The 19,864-nt window shown below is 51.7% G+C and overlaps 8 protein-coding genes across 8 annotated transcripts; 5 read left to right on the top strand and 3 right to left on the bottom strand.

Annotated features, from left to right (window-relative positions):
- Positions 1 to 738: 738 nt before the first annotated feature.
- On the top strand, positions 739 to 2,797 carry BDW70DRAFT_169979 (putative histidine acid phosphatase). Its single transcript, XM_073742818.1, has 8 exons — positions 739 to 1,049; positions 1,099 to 1,232; positions 1,290 to 1,408; positions 1,460 to 1,567; positions 1,600 to 1,985; positions 2,038 to 2,267; positions 2,316 to 2,436; positions 2,499 to 2,797. The coding sequence occupies exons 1-8, from the start codon at positions 947 to 949 to the stop codon at positions 2,702 to 2,704; spliced, it is 1,407 nt and encodes a 468-aa protein (XP_073593491.1). The 5' UTR covers positions 739 to 946; the 3' UTR covers positions 2,705 to 2,797.
- Positions 2,798 to 3,006: 209 nt separating this feature from the next.
- On the top strand, positions 3,007 to 4,170 carry BDW70DRAFT_152249 (Alpha/Beta hydrolase protein; the record flags this gene model as incomplete). The annotated part of the gene is made up of 1 exon (XM_073739410.1): positions 3,007 to 4,170. The coding sequence occupies one exon, from the start codon at positions 3,007 to 3,009 to the stop codon at positions 4,168 to 4,170; it is 1,164 nt and encodes a 387-aa protein (XP_073593490.1).
- Positions 4,171 to 4,342: 172 nt separating this feature from the next.
- BDW70DRAFT_152248 (acyl-CoA synthetase) lies at positions 4,343 to 6,113 on the bottom strand (the record flags this gene model as incomplete). The annotated part of the gene is made up of 3 exons (XM_073739409.1): positions 4,343 to 4,510; positions 4,610 to 5,757; positions 5,822 to 6,113. 3 exons carry the CDS (start codon positions 6,111 to 6,113, stop codon positions 4,343 to 4,345), a joined length of 1,608 nt encoding a protein of 535 aa, XP_073593489.1.
- Positions 6,114 to 6,798: 685 nt separating this feature from the next.
- Positions 6,799 to 9,115, top strand: BDW70DRAFT_152247 (putative ABC transporter; the record flags this gene model as incomplete). Its single annotated transcript, XM_073739408.1, has 2 exons — positions 6,799 to 7,519; positions 7,575 to 9,115. 2 exons carry the CDS (start codon positions 6,799 to 6,801, stop codon positions 9,113 to 9,115), a joined length of 2,262 nt encoding a protein of 753 aa, XP_073593488.1.
- Positions 9,116 to 9,220: 105 nt separating this feature from the next.
- BDW70DRAFT_91038 (exocyst subunit EXO84) lies at positions 9,221 to 11,682 on the bottom strand. Its single transcript, XM_073745176.1, has 3 exons — positions 11,254 to 11,682; positions 9,892 to 11,179; positions 9,221 to 9,832 (listed from the first exon to the last, which is right to left on the bottom strand). Exons 1-3 carry the CDS (start codon positions 11,639 to 11,641, stop codon positions 9,436 to 9,438), a joined length of 2,073 nt encoding a protein of 690 aa, XP_073593487.1. The 5' UTR covers positions 11,642 to 11,682; the 3' UTR covers positions 9,221 to 9,435.
- Positions 11,683 to 11,827: 145 nt separating this feature from the next.
- On the top strand, positions 11,828 to 13,049 carry BDW70DRAFT_141219 (TOM complex receptor protein TOM20). The gene is made up of 3 exons (XM_073737735.1): positions 11,828 to 12,020; positions 12,087 to 12,332; positions 12,392 to 13,049. The coding sequence occupies exons 1-3, from the start codon at positions 11,963 to 11,965 to the stop codon at positions 12,595 to 12,597; spliced, it is 510 nt and encodes a 169-aa protein (XP_073593486.1). The 5' UTR covers positions 11,828 to 11,962; the 3' UTR covers positions 12,598 to 13,049.
- A 157-nt stretch (positions 13,050 to 13,206) lies between these two features.
- Positions 13,207 to 15,513, top strand: gel2 (1,3-beta-glucanosyltransferase gel2). Its single transcript, XM_073737734.1, has 4 exons — positions 13,207 to 13,741; positions 13,803 to 13,933; positions 14,030 to 14,414; positions 14,472 to 15,513. The coding sequence occupies exons 1-4, from the start codon at positions 13,733 to 13,735 to the stop codon at positions 15,375 to 15,377; spliced, it is 1,431 nt and encodes a 476-aa protein (XP_073593485.1). The 5' UTR covers positions 13,207 to 13,732; the 3' UTR covers positions 15,378 to 15,513.
- A 128-nt stretch (positions 15,514 to 15,641) lies between these two features.
- On the bottom strand, positions 15,642 to 19,592 carry BDW70DRAFT_141216 (F-box and WD domain protein). The gene is made up of 2 exons (XM_073737733.1): positions 19,073 to 19,592; positions 15,642 to 19,014 (listed from the first exon to the last, which is right to left on the bottom strand). The coding sequence occupies exons 1-2, from the start codon at positions 19,377 to 19,379 to the stop codon at positions 15,974 to 15,976; spliced, it is 3,348 nt and encodes a 1,115-aa protein (XP_073593484.1). The 5' UTR covers positions 19,380 to 19,592; the 3' UTR covers positions 15,642 to 15,973.
- Positions 19,593 to 19,864: the final 272 nt, after the last annotated feature.

The raw sequence follows: 19,864 nt of genomic DNA, 5'->3' as shown, positions 1-19,864 counted from the left end.
GGAACACTAATTGTACAATATTCTCTCAATATTCTCTTCTTGAAGAATGACTTAACTCATGCATAATCATGCTCGTCCCCATAAATAAAAGGAATGAGGAAGTAGGGAGGTGGATTGACTTGTGTGCGGTGGCTGATGCTGAATACTGGCTGTGCTTATCGTGAACAGACTCTCCAGCTCCTATCTACCTTCATTGTCCCGTTGAACTTCGCCTACGGTGCTTTCCAGCGATTCTGTCTCATCTTATTAAAATAAGCTCGCTATCTGCTAAGGTGACTCTACTTCTGAATGGAAAATGATCCCAACATTTTCGCGCGGCGGGGCAACGACTTTAACCGCGCCGTCGAACGAGATATGGTCTGAGATCTTGCTTTATGCTGAATTTCTTCTGATTAACTTGAGTACCCAAAATAGTGACTTCTTGGCTATGGCCAGATGCAAGATTCACTTCCTGGCTAGATCCTACATCGCTCAGGCGGTTCGGCTGGCGTACCTGAGCTAACAACGCCTCGCATTTACCCCGGCATCGTTCAACCAACAGGAACCGAACGTGACGAATCCTGACGCGAGGAAAACTAGCCTAGAACATGGACAGAAGACCGCCATGACGATTACTGCGTTCGCTTCCCGGCGAAGTGAATGGGATTATGATATATTCATTTCGACCAAACCGCACGTGGTGGCATTTCGCTAGCCGAACGGCGCATGTTCGATGAATTTAATCTATTTTCCACGACTCAGGCTTGAGGCCTCCCCCGCCGTCCGCACCTAGCGGCTATAGTCTTCTTCGCTCTAAATCAGCAGTCCCTGTTATCGTCGCGATGCACGATTTTCCAGCCGGCTAGACGTGCGGAGGGTCCTTTGCAGTATAAAGGGTCGGTTGGAGACGCGGGAATGCCATCCTTAGCTGATACTCCAATCTCGCTCGTTATAAAGAGACAGCAAAATGAAACAGACGCTCTTCTGGCTAATAAGCCTAGCTTCCACGGGATATGCTGCCTCGTTTGACCCGTTGGAACATCTGGGAGCTAATTCTCCGTGGTTTGCTGGTATTCCGCCCAAGGCCTTATCTGACCCAGCATTCATTGATTGCAATAGGTCCGAATGTGAACAAAATATCCTCTGATATCCCTGACGGCTGCTCGATCGACCAAGCCGTTTATGTCGTTCGCCACGGTAGCAGATATCCTGACCCTGGTGCCTATGAGGAGTGGCAGGCTTTGCATGAAGCGGTATTCTTTCCGAGGATGGTCCATTAGTTAATTGCACTAACGTGGATGTGTCGGCAGATCCAATCGGCCAGTTTCCGTGCCTCTGGGTCTTTGGAGTTCCTCTCCGACTGGAAGCCTGTTCTAAGTCACCCAGAAGAGCAAATCGCTCAGGTGTCTATAACAGGCTACAAGGAATTGTGAGAGCTGTCTATTACCATGGAGAGGCAGCCGTGCTGACTCTCTAAAAGGTATAATCTTGGAGCCGATCTGCGGTTCCGGTATCCAACCTTTTACAAAGACAATACTCCGTTCTTGCTTTGGGCGAACCAGTACCAACGGACAGTCGATTCTGCTAGGTGAGTTAGAACTCAGTTCCATTCGTGGTCAGATCTGACAAGACCAGGCTATTCGCCCGTGGTTACCTAGGGCCCAATTCATCTTACGCCGATATTTACGCCATCGATGCAGACGCCGTCGGCGCAGCAGGTAACTCTCTGGCGACTTCAGATCAATGTCCACTTTTCAAAGATGCTAGTGGAGGAGACTACGCCACTACCTGGGATTCGATCTATCTTCCTCCCATCACGAAGAGGTTGAACAAGCTGATCCACGGCAACCTCACTCTTACAGACAGCCAGGTCTCCATCTTCCCGTACTTGTGCGGGTTCGAGACACAGATCACTGGGAGCACGAGCCCTTTCTGCGATGTCTTTACGAAGGAGGAGATTCTGCAGTACGAGTATCGTCAAGATCTGCGTTACTACTACGGAACGGGTAGGAGCCGCAACCAGCCCCTTGAGTGTAGGATGACTGACGCTGGCCGTAGGTGCCGGTGCCGGCAAGAATATGACCGTCCAGTTCCCAGTTTTACAGGGCATTATAAATCTTCTTAAGGAAGGCCCCAGCGCCACCACAGAGACGAGCAGTGGCTCTGAGAAGCTCCCACCTCTCATTGTGGCTTTTACCCACGACAACCAGATCAACGAGCTAGCGTCTATCCTTGGCGTCTTCGACAACCAAGAACCACTCTCCGCGAAGCGGATCGATGGAGATAGAGTGGGTTTTACATCACCATCCACGAACAGCTACGTCTAACCTCCCTAGATTTTCGTTAGTAGCCGCACATCGCCCATGAGGGGGACGATCGCCTTCGAGCGTCTGAACTGCAAGGCCCGCAAGGGCAATTCAGTCAACGTGCGTATTTTGCTCAATGATGCTGTTTACCGTAAGTGGCTTCAAGAGCCCAGGCCGCTTCTTTGCTCTACTTCATCTGACAAATGTTCCTAGCTGTGCCTTCATGTCGGTCTGGACCGGGTCAAAGCTGCCCTGTTGACGAATACGCCAAGTACGTCGCCAAACAAAAGCGCAAGTACGGCTCCTATGCATCTGTTTGTGGGCTTTCGGAGGACGAGTTGACGACCATTGGTGAGGACGAGTCTGTCACTTTCTTTAAGAACCTGACATTGCCTTTTTTGACTGTTGTTAAGACATGATTTGGGCAAGAGCATGTGGTCGGTATTCTTTGCTTGTCTAAAGTGAATTGAGCATATATGAGCTATTAATAGGGGATGAGTGCAAGATCAGCTCGGTGAATATCTGGTAAATAGCGAACCCTGTCTCTTCTGCAGGATATTTTACCTTTTCTCAATCTCTACTTGGTGTTCATCTAAACTCATCCCGCCTCTACTTTAAACCTCCTATATTGGAACCTGTCTATCCGTCTGCCACTTTACCCTCCAGCCTCCGTTCCCAGACTACATCCTCCACACAACAACACAACACAACCGCCATCAAAATGGCGATCCTCAGCACCCTCCGACGTAGAACCTTTCTTTTCTCTCTAACACTCCTCGTGAAGCTTCTTCGAGCCATCATTGTTTCAGTCGCCCGTTTCACCATAAAGACAAAGCCGGACCCAGATCTCATCGAGTACATTCCATCGATCACCATCTCTCCCTCAACAAAGTCTGAAACCACAATTACAGCCCCATCACCAACCCACAACATAAAGGTACACATTTACAAACCACCTCCAGCACAATTACAACCGCAACCATCAACTGACGAATTCAACCCAAGCCCCGTCCTAATAACAGCCTGCGGGTCCGGCTTCATAATCCCAGGCCTAGGCCTCGACACATCATACTGCCGGCTCATCTCAAACAAAACCTTCCACACAGTGATAGACGTTGGGTACCGCCTCGCACCTGAGCACCCCTTCCCCTGCGCAATAGAGGACCTCGTCTCCGTGGTGCACTGGGTCCGTTCTCAGCCTAGCCGATTTGACCTCAGCAGGATCTCAATTGGAGGGTTTAGTGCAGGGGGCAATCTTGCGGCGTCTGTTGCGGTGAATTCTTTCCCACCCGGCACTTTTTGGAGTCTTGTGTTGTTTTATCCCGTTCTTGATGCGTGTACACCTCCTGGGATGAAAGTGGCTCCTTCGGAATATGGATCCCAGGCGGGAAAGGCTGGAAATAGGGTTTCTAAGGGGAATGGTAATAAGAAGCCGCCGTTGGGCGGAATGGGCTCTGTCCCAACATTCATGATGAATATTATGGAGAAGTGTTATCTGGTGAACGTATCTGCGGACGCAGAAACGAAAGAGGACTCAAAGGTAAAGTCGGAGCTGGAGTTGGAGTCGGGTCCCAACGCTACCGGGAGGAATGGTGAGGACGTCTTAAAGAATTCCAGGATCTCGCCAGCTTACGCAGATGCAAACCGCTTTCCGATGCGGTGTCTCTTTGTGACAGCCGAGTATGACTGTTTGGCTAAGGAGGCTGAGGAGCTCGCCGAGAGGATCAGGGTTAATGGTGTTGGTGAGGAAGGGCGCAAGGCTGTTGTTCATCAAGTGAAGGGCTGTGGGCATCAATTTGACAAGAATTGCAGACCGGGTAGTGAGAGGGCGAAAATTAGAGATGAGGTGTATGGGATGGTTGTGGATCTCTTGAGGAAGGGTTGATGTGTTCCGCGGGTCAGTTCGGAGGCTGAATCCAGCTCTAATTGATGTTTGAGTATCCTGTCAAACTCAGGCATGGAGAATGTGGTCCAATGTCCAATTATTTATGTGTTTAAGGTTCTATATCTATGATACCCTAACGTGAATGCGAACGTTCTACTCTATCAGGGGTTATCTATTCGGCCAACTCAGGCCAGTATTTTCGTACGACGTCTTTCTTATTGACCTTACCCATGGCATTCCGCTCAATACCGTCGACGATCTTCAGCACGGTGGGGATTTTATACGGCGCCATCTCCTGCTTCAGGCGTGTGCGCAGGGTTTGCAATTCTAGTGGTTCCGTCTAGTTTATCCCATCAGTATCTTGCTTTCCTTTCTTCCTTTTTTCTAAGAGCGGCAGGGGACCTCTTCTGTGAGATTAGGGAAAAGGTGATGAACTTACACCAGGCCTCTGCTTCACAACTGCAGCAACACGCTGTCCCCATTCCTCATCGGCAATCCCAACAATAGCTACTTCCGCGATCTCATCCAGCGCCAGCAGCTTACGCTCTACCTCCAGCGCAGAGATCTTGTACCCACCGGACTTGATGATATCAACTGAGGCGCGGCCCTGGATGTAATATGCGCCCCGTTCATCCCGTCGCGCAACGTCGCCGGTCTTGAACCACCCGTCCGCGGTGAACTCCTTGGCCGTAGCCTCGGGCCGTCGCCAGTACTCGGAGAAGACGTTGTCGCCTTTCACCTCGATCATGCCATCGGCGTCAGCGGCGTCAATTACGGCTCCTGTTTCCTTGTCTGTGAGGCGGACCTGGACGCCGGGAAGGGGCCAGCCAACACTGCCGTCAATGCGCTGCGCTACGTCGAGCCCGCAGCTGAGGCCCATGCCAATTTCTGTCATGCCGTAGCGCTCCAGAAGGGTTTGGTTCGTGATGGCGGCGAATTTGGTCTTGATGGGAGTCGGGAGGGCGGCAGAGCCAGAAACGAGGAGGCGGAGTGCTGCTGCACCGTCGCGGGCGGGTGTTTCCAGCTCTGTGCCGCGGATATGTGTTTCAAAGTAGTCGACGAGCCGGGAGTAAATGGTGGGGACGGCGAAGAACATGGTTGAAGAGCCCTTGTTTGCCCAGCGAGTCCAGATAGTTGCGGGGTCGAACTTCGGGTACATTTCAACGGTGGCGCCGGCGAGGAGGGTGGCTGTCAGGCCGTTGATGATGCCGTGAATATGGTGAAGGGGAAGGACATGGATGAGGTGGTCGGTGGGCTGGTACTGCCATGCCTGGATGAGGCATTGGGCTTGGAAGGTGATGGTTTTATGGGTGGTGATTGCGCCCTTGGGTTTGCCAGTTGTGCCGCTTGTGTAGATCATGAGCGCACGGCGCTCTGGGTAGTAAATTGGGGAGAATTCGGGCAGTTGCGCAGGCCAGGGGCTTTGCGTGAAGGGCGTTAGAGTCATGAAGAGGCGTGGGGTGTGGGAGTCGGCGGTGCCCTCACGGAGAGGGGTCTCGAATTTCTCGAACGCCGGGTGGATGATGATAAGCGAGGGATCGGAGTCGCCGATTGTATATAACAGCTCCTTTACCGGATGCGAAGTGCCTAGCATCAATCTGTTAGCTGTGCTATACCCATAATCAAATAGTAGTGAATAGTGGGGTAGTACAGAGGGGTACGCAGATGCCGCCGCTGGCCCAGACGGCCCATTGCGTGACGACGTAGTCGTATCCATTAGGAACCAGGAAAGCAATACGTCGTTCGTCCAGGTCTCCAGTGCTAGTAAGAGTCAATTCCTCCAGAATCCTTTTCTTGAGTGCTGCGGCATCTGCGAGGAGCTGGGCGAAGGTAAACTGCTGGGCCTTGGTCGTATCGATAACGGCAAGCTTATCTGGATTGGCCAGGGCATGCTTCTTCGCTTCACAGAAAAGAGGAAGAGAGGGCAGCGCGTCTAGCGACATGGTGACTCCTTTCCTTGCGTTGGTCTGCGAATGCAATGGCAGGAAAAGATGCGATCGTGATGCGGTAGCAATAGTGAAAGGACCAGGGGCTGGCGCTTGAGCGGCGGATCGGCAGGGCGCTCTGAGAAGAATGGCACGCGATTATTCGACGAAATAGACGATAATCGAAGAATTATTATGGAGCGGTTGGAGACTTGTCGGGTCGGCGAGGAATCGGAGATTCGGAGATTCGCGAGAGATAAAGCACGTATTTGTACATTGCAAAGATATAGATGAGCTCATAACAAGTCAGGGATTCTTAGACGGTAAGTATCAATACCATCCTCTTGTGTTATTGTTGTTCACCCTCAAAAAGACCCCAGTGGAATGGACCAGTTGATCCTCGTCAATGGACTCCGGAGTCGGCGCACTGGTCCGCCGTGCGGAGAAAACACCCACATCACTACAATGTATATACTCTGAGTACACATAATATTGCATACGCTTTCTCTATTTTGATACTATATTATGTCACGCTGTCAACCGGCACAAGACTCTGAATCGCCTCGCTCTCGTTGTCTTGGGCTCTTCTTGGAGAATACGCGCACGTGACAGCAGCCTCGGAAATCAGGCCGAGACCGGACCATTTCTTGAACGGCATCAAAGTCCCCGTGAAGGCACAGCTCGGCTCATGCCATTGCCAATAATGCTGCGATTACCGCCGCTGCGGACAAGGCTCGTTCGTCCCTGCAGCGTCCCATCCGTCGTTCGTGCACTATCGTCCACGTCGTCGTCGCCGCCGCTGGTTCGCATTGAAAACGCCACATTCTACGAAAACTATCCGACCCCAGAAGATGAAGCCAAGGGCGCGAACCCACCGTTATTTCCGAACCTAAATTTCCTCCTACCATCTCAGCCAGGCAAAGAAGGCCATCAGCACTGGGCTATCATCGGGTCCCCTTGCCGGACGCAGTTCCTCAGCGTGCTCCGCGGGCAGTACATCTGTATCCCACCCACCGGACGCAGCTATCCGTACCTCCTCACAGACAACATTGCGCAGAAGGACCCTCGGTTACGGGACCCCGCCAATGCGATTCAATATATTGGTTTTAGTGGCGAGGGTTCGGGGGCGATTGGGGGCACGCGGGGTGCATACCTGAGTGCTCGGTATGAGAGTTTGCGGGAGGAGACCGACTGGACTGTCCAGCAATTCTTGAAGGGTCAAACGTCGCTCAACCCGTTGGAGGAAGAAAGAGACGGCACTGTTCGCGATGAGGACCTTTTCTCTCGAGTTGTCAAGGATTTGCGTCTGGGGGACCTGCTAGACATGCCCGTCGCAAACTTGAGCAATGGTCAAACAAGACGGGCGCGCATCGCAAAGGCTCTGCTCGGCAAGCCGGAGCTTCTGCTGCTCGACGACCCCTTCAGTAAGTTTCCCGGGCTGCGGTGGCATTCGAACGTCAATTAACGATGTCTCCATAGTGGGCCTTGATCCAGCTACTGTTCGAAGCATATCAGAGCTCCTCCACCGGCTAGCGAACAAGTCGGATCCTCGACTGGTGCTGTCTTTACGACCGCAGGATCCAATCCCGGACTGGATCACACATCTTCTCGTCACCGGACATTCAAACCGAGTACTGTTGCAGGCAACGCGGGCCGAGGCCCAAAAGCATTTCGTTGTATGGGCCAAAAAGACCGGGAACAGCAGGAGAATAAATGCTAATGAGCGGGCGATCGCTGCAAAAGTTCAAGGCGACATTCAGGCGGGCTACCTCGACAAGCAGCTCGTCTTTGATTTGCAATTGGTGCCCTCATCGGAAGAGAACCCGGTACAATTCCAGATGCCTCCCGACGGCGAGGCGCTCATTGAAATGGATGGAGTGCGTGTGCAATACGGGGACAAGGTCGTGCTGGGAGGTTGGTCTCAGAACATCAGGAAGAAACCTCAAGAAGGTTTGCACTGGACTGTCCGCCGCGGTCAACGCTGGGTGATTCTCGGCCCCAACGGCTGCGGCAAGACTACTCTCCTCTCCCTCATCACCTCCGACCATCCACAAACCTACGCCCAACCCATCAAGCTCTTTGGCCGCTCCCGCCTCCCCGAACCTGGGAAGCCGCCAATATCCCTCTTCGAGCTCCAATCCCGCATCGGCCATTCTTCTCCTGAAATTCACGCCTTCTTCCCCCGCCAGCTCACAGTCCGCCAGGCGATTGAATCTGCTTTTGCGGAAACCTTCCTCTCCAAACCAGCCCTCGACCACGATCGGGATCTCGACGTCTCCGCCGCTCTCCGCTTCTTCAGACCAGAACTTGACCCCAATTTCAAGGCCAGTCTGAAAGAAGGACCACCCAGCGTCTGGCTTAACCGCCAAAACTTTCCCGAAACCAGCAAGACTTTCAAAGGCCGTACCTTTGAACCAGAATATGACGTGGAGTACGCAGACACCCTCACTTTCGGCCAGCTCTCCACCCCGCAGCAACGCCTCGTCCTCTTCCTTCGTGCCCTCATTCATAAGCCAGACATCGTCGTCCTTGACGAACCATTCTCCGGCATGTCTTCCTCGGTACGCGACAAGTGCATTCACTTCCTCGAAGTCGGTGAGCGGAACGCCGTTTCAACGGCTACTAGACGCGCGGGCGGTAAAAACCCCTGGACTGTTGCCGTCACGGGTGACGAGGGCGACAAAGATGTCCGTTTTCAGAGAAACATTCTCGCTGAAAAGCGGCACTTTGGCCTTACGGACCAGCAAGCGCTTATAATGATCAGCCACTTGCGGGAAGAAATCCCTGATTTCGTCCGGCACTATATCCGCCTGCCCTCCGCGCAAAATGACGACGCCACAGGTTTGGACTTCAGGTTTGGATATCTCAAGGGGAAAAACGCGCTGCGTCAACCGCCTGTTTGGGACCTGGCTTGGACGCATAAGGACAAATTTGAATCAATGGGCGCGAGGAGGAATTTCAGGCGGGCGCCGGACTCGAATGAGACTGATGAAGATGTATATGAATATTGGTCTATTTGAGTTAACTGCAACCTGTCTGCTGTATATTACATGGCTCTAAGCCGGACTATTTTGTTGATAGATTTATGTTGGTCAGATGATAATATGTAGATTTTATTAGAGATAGAGAAAAGGAGATTGCATACAACTTCTTTCATAGTCCAAACTAATGTCCGTACATGTAGAAGAAGCCTAGAAAGTTGAGAATAAATTTGCAAGTAGGATGCTCCGTTCATTGTTCATACCAGATGAACATGGTGCTAAGGATCAACAGTTGCTTAAAAAAAATGCTATGTCATGCCGCTCGATTCAGCCAAGTCCAATACGACCCTCACCGTGAATCATTGCTCCTTATTAGCCGCATCCACCAAGCCCATAATCAATGATTCTGACCTTGTCATTTCCGGTCTCGCAGCTTTCTCTTCCTCCGTCAATTCCAGCTCCTTCGCGACCAAGTCCGTGAAATCGACGCCAACTTCAGCCAGAATGCCAGCCTGTTCGTGGACGATATTGATGCATTTTTGCCACACAGTTGCACCGCGTTGGACGCTACTTAGTTGGCGCGTCAGGAGGGCGTTGAAAGCGTCGAGGTGATGCTTAGCCCATTTTATGCAGGCGCTTGTCATGACGGAGGGGAAGCATTGTTGGTAGGTGCTGATTGTGTTTTTAATGAGAGTGAAGTAGACGAAGGATATTTGAAATATATAGAGGGGGAGGTCGCCTTCGAATATACATGCGCTGTTTGGAAGTGGTTAGCGATCGCGGGGGTGTGGTTGGCGGAGAGAGTGTTTGCTTACCGGATTCGTTTGGAGATGACATCGGAGCGAGCTTTGAGGTAGGATTCTCGAGCTTGGTCCTCAAAACCGAGCCGGGTGAGCCAGACGACGTTAGTTTTCGTCGCTACTGGGAACCCGTGAGTATCAACCAGAGACCGTGAAAGTATGCCTGCCAGTTTCGCAGCTCGTTCATCGACCTTGGTGTTGATTACATCCTGCGCGACGGCATTTCCTTTGAGGCCACGAGCCATTTTTCGCAGTCGGTCAATGCTTGAGACAGCTTCTTCGAATCTCTGAAGCGCAATATCAATGTCGAGTTCATCCACCTGGCTGTCGACCCAGCGCAAGTTCTGTTGTTTTCCATCAACGTCAATGCGGACTTCAGGCCTGTCGCGGGGATTGTCTGTATTCTCATTCAGGTCCAATTTTGGCGAATATAACAACGAGTTTCTGGAGTTCATAGCGCTCATAAATCCAAGAGACTCGCCGTTCTTCCCAGCTGCCTCGGTTTCTGAGCGTAAAGTCCGCCGCAGGTCCTCTACAGTTTTCCTGAATGTAGCCAAAAGTTCACTCTTGGCGGTGCTATTTCGTTTGTCATGACGATATGTAAAGGGCTTCGAGCCGACGCGAACGCAGACAGCATTCGTAATACCACGATCTTCGGCCTCATCGCGAGCAGATCCAGTCAAGTTGGCGCCCAGGTCAATCATATCAATATCCTGCAGCGGCCAACATTCTTCCGCAACCAGTTTAGTGGGGACTGGACCACGGTGGTTCGGGTTACTCTGGTCGACTCTTTTTCGCTTCTTGGCTGCGACCAAAAGGTGGTCGTTTAGAAGCACGAGATGAACCGGGCGTCTAGGCTTCCAAGTAGCAGAGTCAAGTTCCGCCCAGTTTCCAGTTTCTAGCACAATATGCCGACCAGGAACCATAGGCAGGAACTTCTGTGAGCCTTCAACAGTTTTCCATAACGTCTGGAGCTGAACATTCCACATGCTCTCCAGGTTGGCGACGGAGCTGCGATTGCTGCGCTTTGATGCTCGCTCATCCGAGGTAGGAGACATGGGATTCGGCGAATCCCCAATAGCTGTTTGTCCCAAGGCAGTAGTGAGTTCGGCCATCAAAGAGCGAAGAGTCTTCATCTCCCCTTTGAGCTTGTCCGCCTCCTGACTGATACGGATGAATTGAGTACGGTTTTGATACACATTTTGTTGAAGATCGGTCGACGTCCGGTTCTTGACCTTTTTGAGGGCCTGTTGGTATTCTCTAATATCATCTTCGGAGGCATTTGCGAGCAGGTTGGTCACATCTAGATATCGAAGAACGAAGGGTCAGTTCTGAGGCTGCGGATAATGCTAGGAGCTCTGATTGAGGATAACTCACATCGATCAACTGGTAAACTTGGATCCCGTAGGGCAGTTAGATCAACTTCGGGAGGCCCTGAGGGTTCAGCCGACTGTTTTCTGCTAGGCTGCGGGGGCCCAAGCCCTGCATATGCGGAGGGAACTTGCGGTACACTCGGAACCGGAGGGGCGCCGTCAAAATCAGGAACTTGATTGAAGCGTGTGGAATATCTCCGCTTGACTAGATCCGACGTCGCATGGTTTGACGGCGCATAGTCGCGCGAACCGGAGCCTGAGGAAGCAGTGCCAGAGCCAGAAGCGGCGGGCTGGTGATTCTGGGGTAGCGGGCCCGAGATGGGTTTCGGCGCACTAATCTGGGGACGGGGGCGGCGATTTTTGCTGCGAAGAGTGAGTCCCCGGCCATCCATCGTAGATTATGACGCAAAAGACGAGAAACCGAGGACAAAGCGAGAGACTAAGTAGAGCCCTCGAGTGGGATAGGTGTCGTAGTGCAGCTGAAGGCGGAGAGAAACGCCGATGCGGAACAAAGATGATCCCGAGGCTCAGTCAAGTCAAAATTGTCCCATCGCAGCTTCCGTCAAGGTGCCGACGAGCTTCGAAGTCCGCATCCAACGCAGCGCGATACAAAGGGGTTTTATCTTCAGAAAATTATCGTTTTAATCTACATCTTCAATCCGCCCGTTTCCCTTCAAGCCGCTCCGTTCGGTCGCTACTACATACTTCTTACCATGAAGACCTCAACGTTGGCCGTCGCCTCTGCCGGCACCATCATCACCGGCCTTCTGGGTAAGGATCAAACCGAAATTGCCCATTGAGTTGTATTCTTCTCTAACATCTGCTCTCGTCGCACAGCCTACGCCGTGTATTTTGACCACAAGAGACAGACCGACCCCGAATTTCGAAAAGCATTGAAGCGCAATAACCGACGACTGGCACGCGCTGTCAAGGAGGAGGCCGAAGCTCAAGGAGCCCAGCAACGCGAGAACATCAAGAAGGCTCTGCAGCAGGCGAAGGAAGAGGGATTCCCCACGGATCTTGAGGAGAAGGAGGCGTACTTCATGGGTCAAGTCGCCAAGGGCGAGGGCCTCTGCTCTGATGGTATGTCTATCAGATCTCTGATAATAAGTTGTATCAACAATTAACTTGAAACGATCTAGGCGCAAACAAAATTGATGCTGCATTGGCCTTCTACAAGGCACTCAAGGTCTATCCTCAGCCCAAGGACTTGATCTCCATATATGACAAGACCGTCCCCAAGGAGGTGCTCGAAATTCTGGCCGAAATGGTCGCCATGGATCCTGCCCTGAAGCTCGGCACTTTCACCGGCGAAAGTGGCGGTGCTGACCACCACGGTGTCGAATAGACTCCACGCGTTTGCCCTTGTCCGCCCACATCTACTCGGCAGAAAAATCCTTGGCCCGCCGACGCCTTCCTCAGTATATTGTGTTTTTGACTCACGCTGGGCCGTTTAATGGTCATTTCTATCAATCATGGCCTCTTTGACGTTATAATCATGCCGTATTTCTGGGTATGGACGACCTCTCCACTTATGTTTGTTTCGTTCTCGCTCCTCTGTATAGCTGCATCGCCCTGCCTCCGACGTGGCGAACCGCTTGGTATTTTCTCGGCGCCATGACTTTGTCTCGTCCAATTTCTTTACCCCTTTCTTTGTCGGTTTCGTCCATCTTCGATGGTTTGTGGGTTACTGGAACTGGCAGTCTGTGTTATTTCAATTTTTTCCGGATGCCCCTATGAGGGAGCCGGGCTGTATTCTAGAGACTTTGTAGTTGCAGGGAGAAAATCGCATGATAGATTATGTTTATTTTTGAAAATTGTGCATAAACACTGTTGTTCTCACGTGGTTGCACGACTAAGCGAAAGTCTAGGTTCCATCCGTATCAACAGTTACACTGAGACCTCAGTCCTTCCTTTTTTTGGTGCTCCCATGATCCCAATTGGACTGCGAATATCACTGGATTCTGCTCAGCGCTGGTTTCACAATGGCTATCATGATCCATGAAGGTGATGCCGCCAAGCGCCAATTGACCCGTCTCCTTTCAGGGGTCTTAATAGGAGTGGATCGCTGGACCCTCCTATTCCCCCCCGCCCAGCACCCTAGTTTTGGCCCTCGTTTAATCAATGGCTACGTGCTGACGGCTGAGTTTCCTGCCCAGCGTTTCGGGCTTGTCGCTTTCTTGGTTTGAGTCGACGGCCGATCAGACGCGCTCTATTAATTTGCGGTTGGGTCGTCGTCCGGCGATTCTCTCTTTAACTTCTCCTCATTGCTTCTTCAACGTCTTTTTCTTCTTTCTGACGATCGTTTGTTTACCATCTGTTGATATACCACGCTCGTTCATTTTCGGTCATCAGCACCGCCGTCACTCCTTCCATATTGAAATTCAGGGTCTTCCGGGGGAAAGCCCTATACAGTCTCTTACCGAATCCACGTTGATAATTGTTACGGAAGCGTTGCGTCGAATCGCTCATCTACATACAAAATGATCCCCGTTCGTTCTCTCTACTGACCCTGGTTGGGCGATGTGGAACTTGAACTGACAACAGTGGTAGACATACGGTCGCATCCTCGCCGCAGCCTGCGCGCTCGCAACCACCGCAAGCGCAGTGACTCCTATTGAGGTCAAGGGAAAAGACTTTGTCAACAGCAAGACCGGTGATCGGTTCCAGATTCTCGGTGTTGAGTAAGGAATTACCTACCTAAGATCTCCTCGAGGATATTCGATCTCGTTACCTGGTTGAGAAAGCGGTGGTGCTGATCGTCCTTTGCCATCCAACAGCTACCAGCCCGGTGGTACCAACGCCGTTGACGGCAAATCCGATCCTCTGTCTGATCGCGATGCGTGTCTGCGTGATGCCGCCCTTATGCAGCAACTGGGTGTGAACACCATCCGTATTTACAACTTGTCGCCGAAACTCAACCACGACGAGTGTGTTTCCATCTTCAATGCCGCCGGTATCTACATGATTCTTGATGTCAACTCGCCTCTGTACCCTGGCTACATCGACCGTACGGCTCCCTGGACAACCTACACCAAGGACTACTACACTCAAGTCTTTGGTATCATCGAGGCGTTCAAGGACTATCCCAACACTCTTGCGTTCTTTGCTGGTAACGAGGTTATCAACGAGGACAGTGTTGAGCAGGTCCCTCAGTATATCCGCGTATGTGGCACGACAAGTGCTTCCCGTCCAGACATACTGAAGCTAACTCGACACTAGGCTGTCCAGCGTGACATGAAAGAATACATCTCGAAGCACCTTGACCGCGAAATCCCTGTCGGTTACTCTGCTGCCGATGTCCGTCCCATCCTTGAGGACACCCTGAACTATTTCATGTGCGAGGACGAGGACTACCCCAACTCCTCCTCTGACTTCTTTGGTCTGAACTCCTACTCGTGGTGCGGAGATGCGAGCTACAAGAGCGCTGGCTACGACGTTCTCACAGAGATGATGTCCGATGCCACTATCCCTGTCTTCTTCTCCGAGTACGGCTGCAACGAAGTCCAGCCCCGTAAGTTCACCGAGGTTCAGGCCATCTACGGCGAAGAAATGACCCAGACTTTCTCCGGTGGTCTTGTCTACGAGTACACCCAGGAGGAAAACGACTACGGTCTCGTCAAGATTAATGACAACGACACCGTCACCCTCCTCGTCGACTTCGACAACTTGCAGACTCAGTACGCTAAGCTCGACATGGACCGCATCTCCGCCTCCAACGCCAGCCAGACCAGCGTCAAGCCCATTAAGTGCAGCGCCGACCTCATCAAGAACGGTACCTTCAGCTCCAACTTCACCCTCCCCGCCAAGCCCCCTGGTGTCCAGGACTTGATCGACAACGGCTACACCAAGGTCGACGCCGGTAAGCTCGTTGACATTGAGTCTGAGGAGGTTTCCACTACCATCTACGACCACAACGGCAAGGAAATTACCGGCCTCAAGCTGACTGTTCTTGCCGACGGTGAGTCTAACCAGCCCGGCTCCAGCTCTATCGGCTCCAGCAGCTCCAGCTCCAATTCTAGCAGCGACTCGGACTCCGGCGATGATGACAACGCCGCCGGCATTGTCGCTGTTCCCGTCGGCCTGGCTACCGTTGCCGCTACCCTTTTTGGTTTGGTCATGCTGTAGATAACCAACTTACCTCAATTTCGTACATAAGACTTCTTCAGGTTCTTCTCCGTTCCTCTCCATCACCTCTTTGACCTGTATCTATTTCATTCTTAGATAACGTCTCGCTTGACTTATATTATATTTCTCAAATGTATTCTTCTCTTCATGAATAGGCAAACCTATCTCCCACTTTTCGGGAGAGCTTTTTAAACCCTATATTTGCAGAGACCAGTACTGTACTAGGATCGGAACTGTACTTCTAAGGTAGGAAGGTGCAAGCTAGGGTTAAGTTACCTAATTGGGTATTCAGTAACTTGAAGCAAGAGCGACCGTACGACAAACAGTGCTGGATACAGGAGTAACATGTGGTTACTTGCCTGAGCCATCGGTCTTGTTCTCGTTTCGATATCACAACATGTTCGAGGAAGGTATGGCTTATGTAAGATAATCTACTCCGTGTGACCTCTTTACTTACCAACTTGAATATATTCATGGCTGTACTGGAAGCCCTTAAGTCCTGACCTTATATTGCAACTAAAGTGAATCAATATATGTAGAATCAATTAAAAGCAAACAAGCCTGCAAAGAATCCATTATTAGAGGTCAAAGGGTGATCACCACACCATCCGAGACTTGCCCTTACTTTTCGAAGAAGCTGGGAATGGCCCTGCAGGAAGCGAAGGGAACTCTTCATCTTGATGGGTGGTGAGCTCATCATGTTCACTATTGCCGTGAGTCTCCATGAGACTCAGCTGGATAGCCAAATCGAGATCATCAATTTCCTGTTGTCGGCTGCTTTCTGCAATCGAGGGCTTGGAAGGAGATGATGCGCTCTTACCCGATGGGGAGCCAATCGAGTACTTGACGGAGAAGGGCGAGGGTGACTCGAACGGCCCATGACTGGAGGATTCTTCGAGACTTAGACGGATCGCTTCCGCGATTTCTGGGTCCAAATCATCTTCAACAGGATCATCACATGGTGAAGAGGCGGATGAAAGCTCATCGAAAGCAAAGGAACTGTCGTTCGGCCCCACGGTGTCACTAGAAGATGTACTTGTGACAGAATCTCCCACCGAGTCACCGCGTTTCATCGCTTCACTGCTGTAAGCTTCCTGACTCAGTAACTGTGCGTAGGCGAGAAGTTCCTCCTCGCTGACATCCGGCCCTAGGAGATCGATGCCAAAGCGGTTGCTCAGATGGGCTCTCTCTTTTTCGTCAGCCCGCGCCTGTCGCTCCATTTCCCGTTTCTCATCCTCGATGTAATCGTTGATGGCTCCACGTCCGCTGTTATTGAATCGCTGGCCGCCAGCGGCTGCATTGCCGCCCCGTTGGCCATAGCGAAGCCGGCGTTTGTTACTCTTATACTGATCGGCCGCGGTGGAGCTGTAGGACCAATAACGAAGGTGCGTGCCCAGAGCCACCATGCCTCTTAGACGAGTGGGATCAGGATCGAGACATATAGCGCCAGTTGCATAAAAGTTGTTCCCAACGCCATGAAGGGAGGCTTCGGCTTGGATTAAGCGTCGACGTGCGCGTGTAGAAAACCGCGAGTTGATGGTTCGAATGGGACGGGTAGTAGAAGCGAGAGGATCCCAGGCCTGCACTAGTCCGTCGTTTCCACCATGAACCAGATACAACGATGTTAGCGCGACACAAGACACTCGTGGAGACTCCGTGAATATAACCCGAATCGGAGCAATAGAATTAATGATCTCGGAATTCCTCGAAGTGGGAGATCGAATATCCCATACAAAAACGGATCCAGTAGCAGTACCAACAGCCATGTATCGCCCACGCTGCCCCGGAATCCCCGAATCGGACGGTCGTTGCATATGCGGCAGCGGGGATGACACGGCCGAGGATGCACCAGAGTCGCCTGACATTAAGAGATCCTCATCAGGGGTTAACACGGCGTAGGTTGAAAGGTCCAATGCGCTTGTCGTGACTTGCACAGATTTACGATCCTCGAAGTGGAAGTCTGTGATGTACCATTCCGTATTTGAGGGAGAGCAAACAGGTTCATCAATTTGGCCAGACGCCCGAGATGATGGAAAACTGCTTGTGGCTGATGAAACTTCCGGAGAGACAACAGGCCCTCCGAAGATGGAGGGTGAAGCAGCGCGCGGTGCAGGAGTATCAGGCTGAGAGAGGGATGTTGATAAATGAAGTGGCCGAAGCTTGCGAGTATACCTGCGAATGGAGGCTTTCTGATTTTCACCGTCACCACGTTGGATCACGATGAAGGATTCACCGGCACCACGGCCGTCGCCTCCGGCGAAATCAACTCGGAGATCACGCCTCATGTCCCAACCTTCGCACACCTTTCGGAAGTGTTTCGGTTTGAACGACATGAATTGTTCAATTTCCTTCGTTTCCGCTGCTATCTGTTCCTCGCTGAGCTTCATTGAGTCTGAAGACGATCGTGGACTGTAGCTGCCGTCGACGAGCTCCCGGTTGAACGGATCAGGTCGAGCATTGCGTCTGCTGATTTCCACCAATTCCCAGCGGACTGTCCGACCAGTCTTCCAAGCCATTTGATCAGCAACTTCAGGCGTTATGTTGGCAGACATGGGTTCGGATTGCTGAGGTATATCAGAAAGATAGAACACCTCGCCCAGAGCATTAAGCACAGCTATCCAAACACGTCCACGCTGGCGACGTTTCGGAGAATAATTATCGTCAACAGATATCCCGACGATAGGAACACCAGGGCTAAGAACCCATCGAGCTGTGACCTGGCCTCGTTCAAACCGCTTCTGGTAGGTCGGATGAGGTCCCAGAGCATAAGCTGTCAATATTCCCGAGGAAGAGCCAGATAACATGCCGATCAAACCACCAGTCATTTTCAATATCTCGGCTGACTTCGCGATCCATACTGCCGTGATGGCAGTTGTGATGCGGTTGATGGCTGGAATTCCAAGCTTGGGAAGTGAGCTTCCATCGCTGATGTCTAAAAATCTTCCCCTTTGCTCAGCCGTGGACAGATAGTAAGTACGTCCTTGCGGGCATCCTTCGCCATAGATCATCCCGAAGGGCTGACTGACATCCATAGAGTTCGGCACTCCGACGATATTACCGGACCCAAGCCCATATTCGGATTCTCCAGGAAATAAATCCGCAAAGTGACGGGAAAAATTGTGGTCAGCCAATCCCCAAGTCCCAACTTTGACAGTCGACGGGTCGCTCGCAGTCACGGCGCACTGTTCCGAGGCTCCATGGATAAAAAGAGGCTCTTTCTTGGCAGAGTCACGGCCGAAAGTTCCATTCAGATGGCTGACAGGATACAAGAGCTGGGAAGTATACGTCGCGATCGCGCTTCCATTGCGGACCGATGCGGCTCGAACTGTGCCATTCTTTTTCGACACCTCGAGCTGCCCAGGTTTGCCTCGCGAGAGCGAGCGCAGTAGACGAGTGCGCAGAATATATTCACTCCTCCAAGACGCGAGTGCAGTGAGCCTCGAGAAATATCGTTTGTCTGACGTCAGTCGATCGGAGGCTTCCGGATTTTCCAGAACTGAGGGGCCGGGAAAGTAGCGGGAGAAGGCTATTCTCCAAGCGTGAGGGGTAGTGACGAGGCCGTGGAATCGACGAGAGACTAGCGCAATAGATGACAAAGACGGTGGAGGCAAGTGGGATAAAATATGGGTTAAAACCTCTGGATTCATATGTTAGGCACATGACTTCTTTAGCACTTGTGATTGGACGACACGCACCATTCGGAAATGTATCAAGAGACAAGCTCGATTGCTTCGTCGAGGGTATCACTATGAATCCACAGTCCGACTGACTCCTTGAACTGTGCGCGTACTCATTTACTCCATCAGCCGCTGGTGAGGCCTTGGTGCTTAGGAACGGGGTTTCGCCTGGCGATGAGTCAAAGCCTCCGGCGTCTTCATAACGACGGCCGGAGCCTTGGGAGTCGCCGAAAGAACCATGTCCATGCTGGATAGACTGAAAGTTTTCTGGAGGCGAATTTATTGTATATGGACGGTTTAAAACGTCAGAAGGCCCTGATTGCATATAAGGTGTTCGTGGGGTAAGAGATAAAAGCGATGACGACTGAGCCAGGTACTAGGTCTGGTTCAGTCGGATGGGCGAGGGCGGAAGAAAGAGGTGAGCGTGGTGAGCGTGCGGGCGATCAGTAATGTCGGGACGAACGTGAGATGTTCAGAAAAAGGGATAGAAGGGAGAGAAGTGAAAGGGAGAGATTGAAAAAGACTAGGTGAAGTTCGGGGATTGACGGATCTCGCCTCCATTCAAGTTTCGCGTTCCATCACGTGATATCGCGCCGTGGCGGGATAAGCGTGTCGCAGCAAAGCTGCCTTTGATTGTGATTTCCACCAAATTGGTCTGCTTCCTCTATTGACATTGAGTGAGCAGGATTCTCAGAGTCCGAATTTTAGGCATAAATATTGTCTATTATAAAAAGGTCAGATCAGGCAGCAGCATCTGCTGAAACCAATGGTTGGCTACCTACCGCCGTTGCAGACTATATTGAGAACCTT

The sequence above is a fragment of the Aspergillus foveolatus genome, assembly GCF_047715535.1.
Source record: "Aspergillus foveolatus strain CBS 279.81 unplaced genomic scaffold BDW70scaffold_48, whole genome shotgun sequence".
NCBI classification, from domain to species: Eukaryota; Fungi; Ascomycota; class Eurotiomycetes; order Eurotiales; family Aspergillaceae; genus Aspergillus; species Aspergillus foveolatus.
Note: the sequence above shows the minus strand (reverse complement) of the source record. Positions and strands in the feature narration are given on the sequence as shown.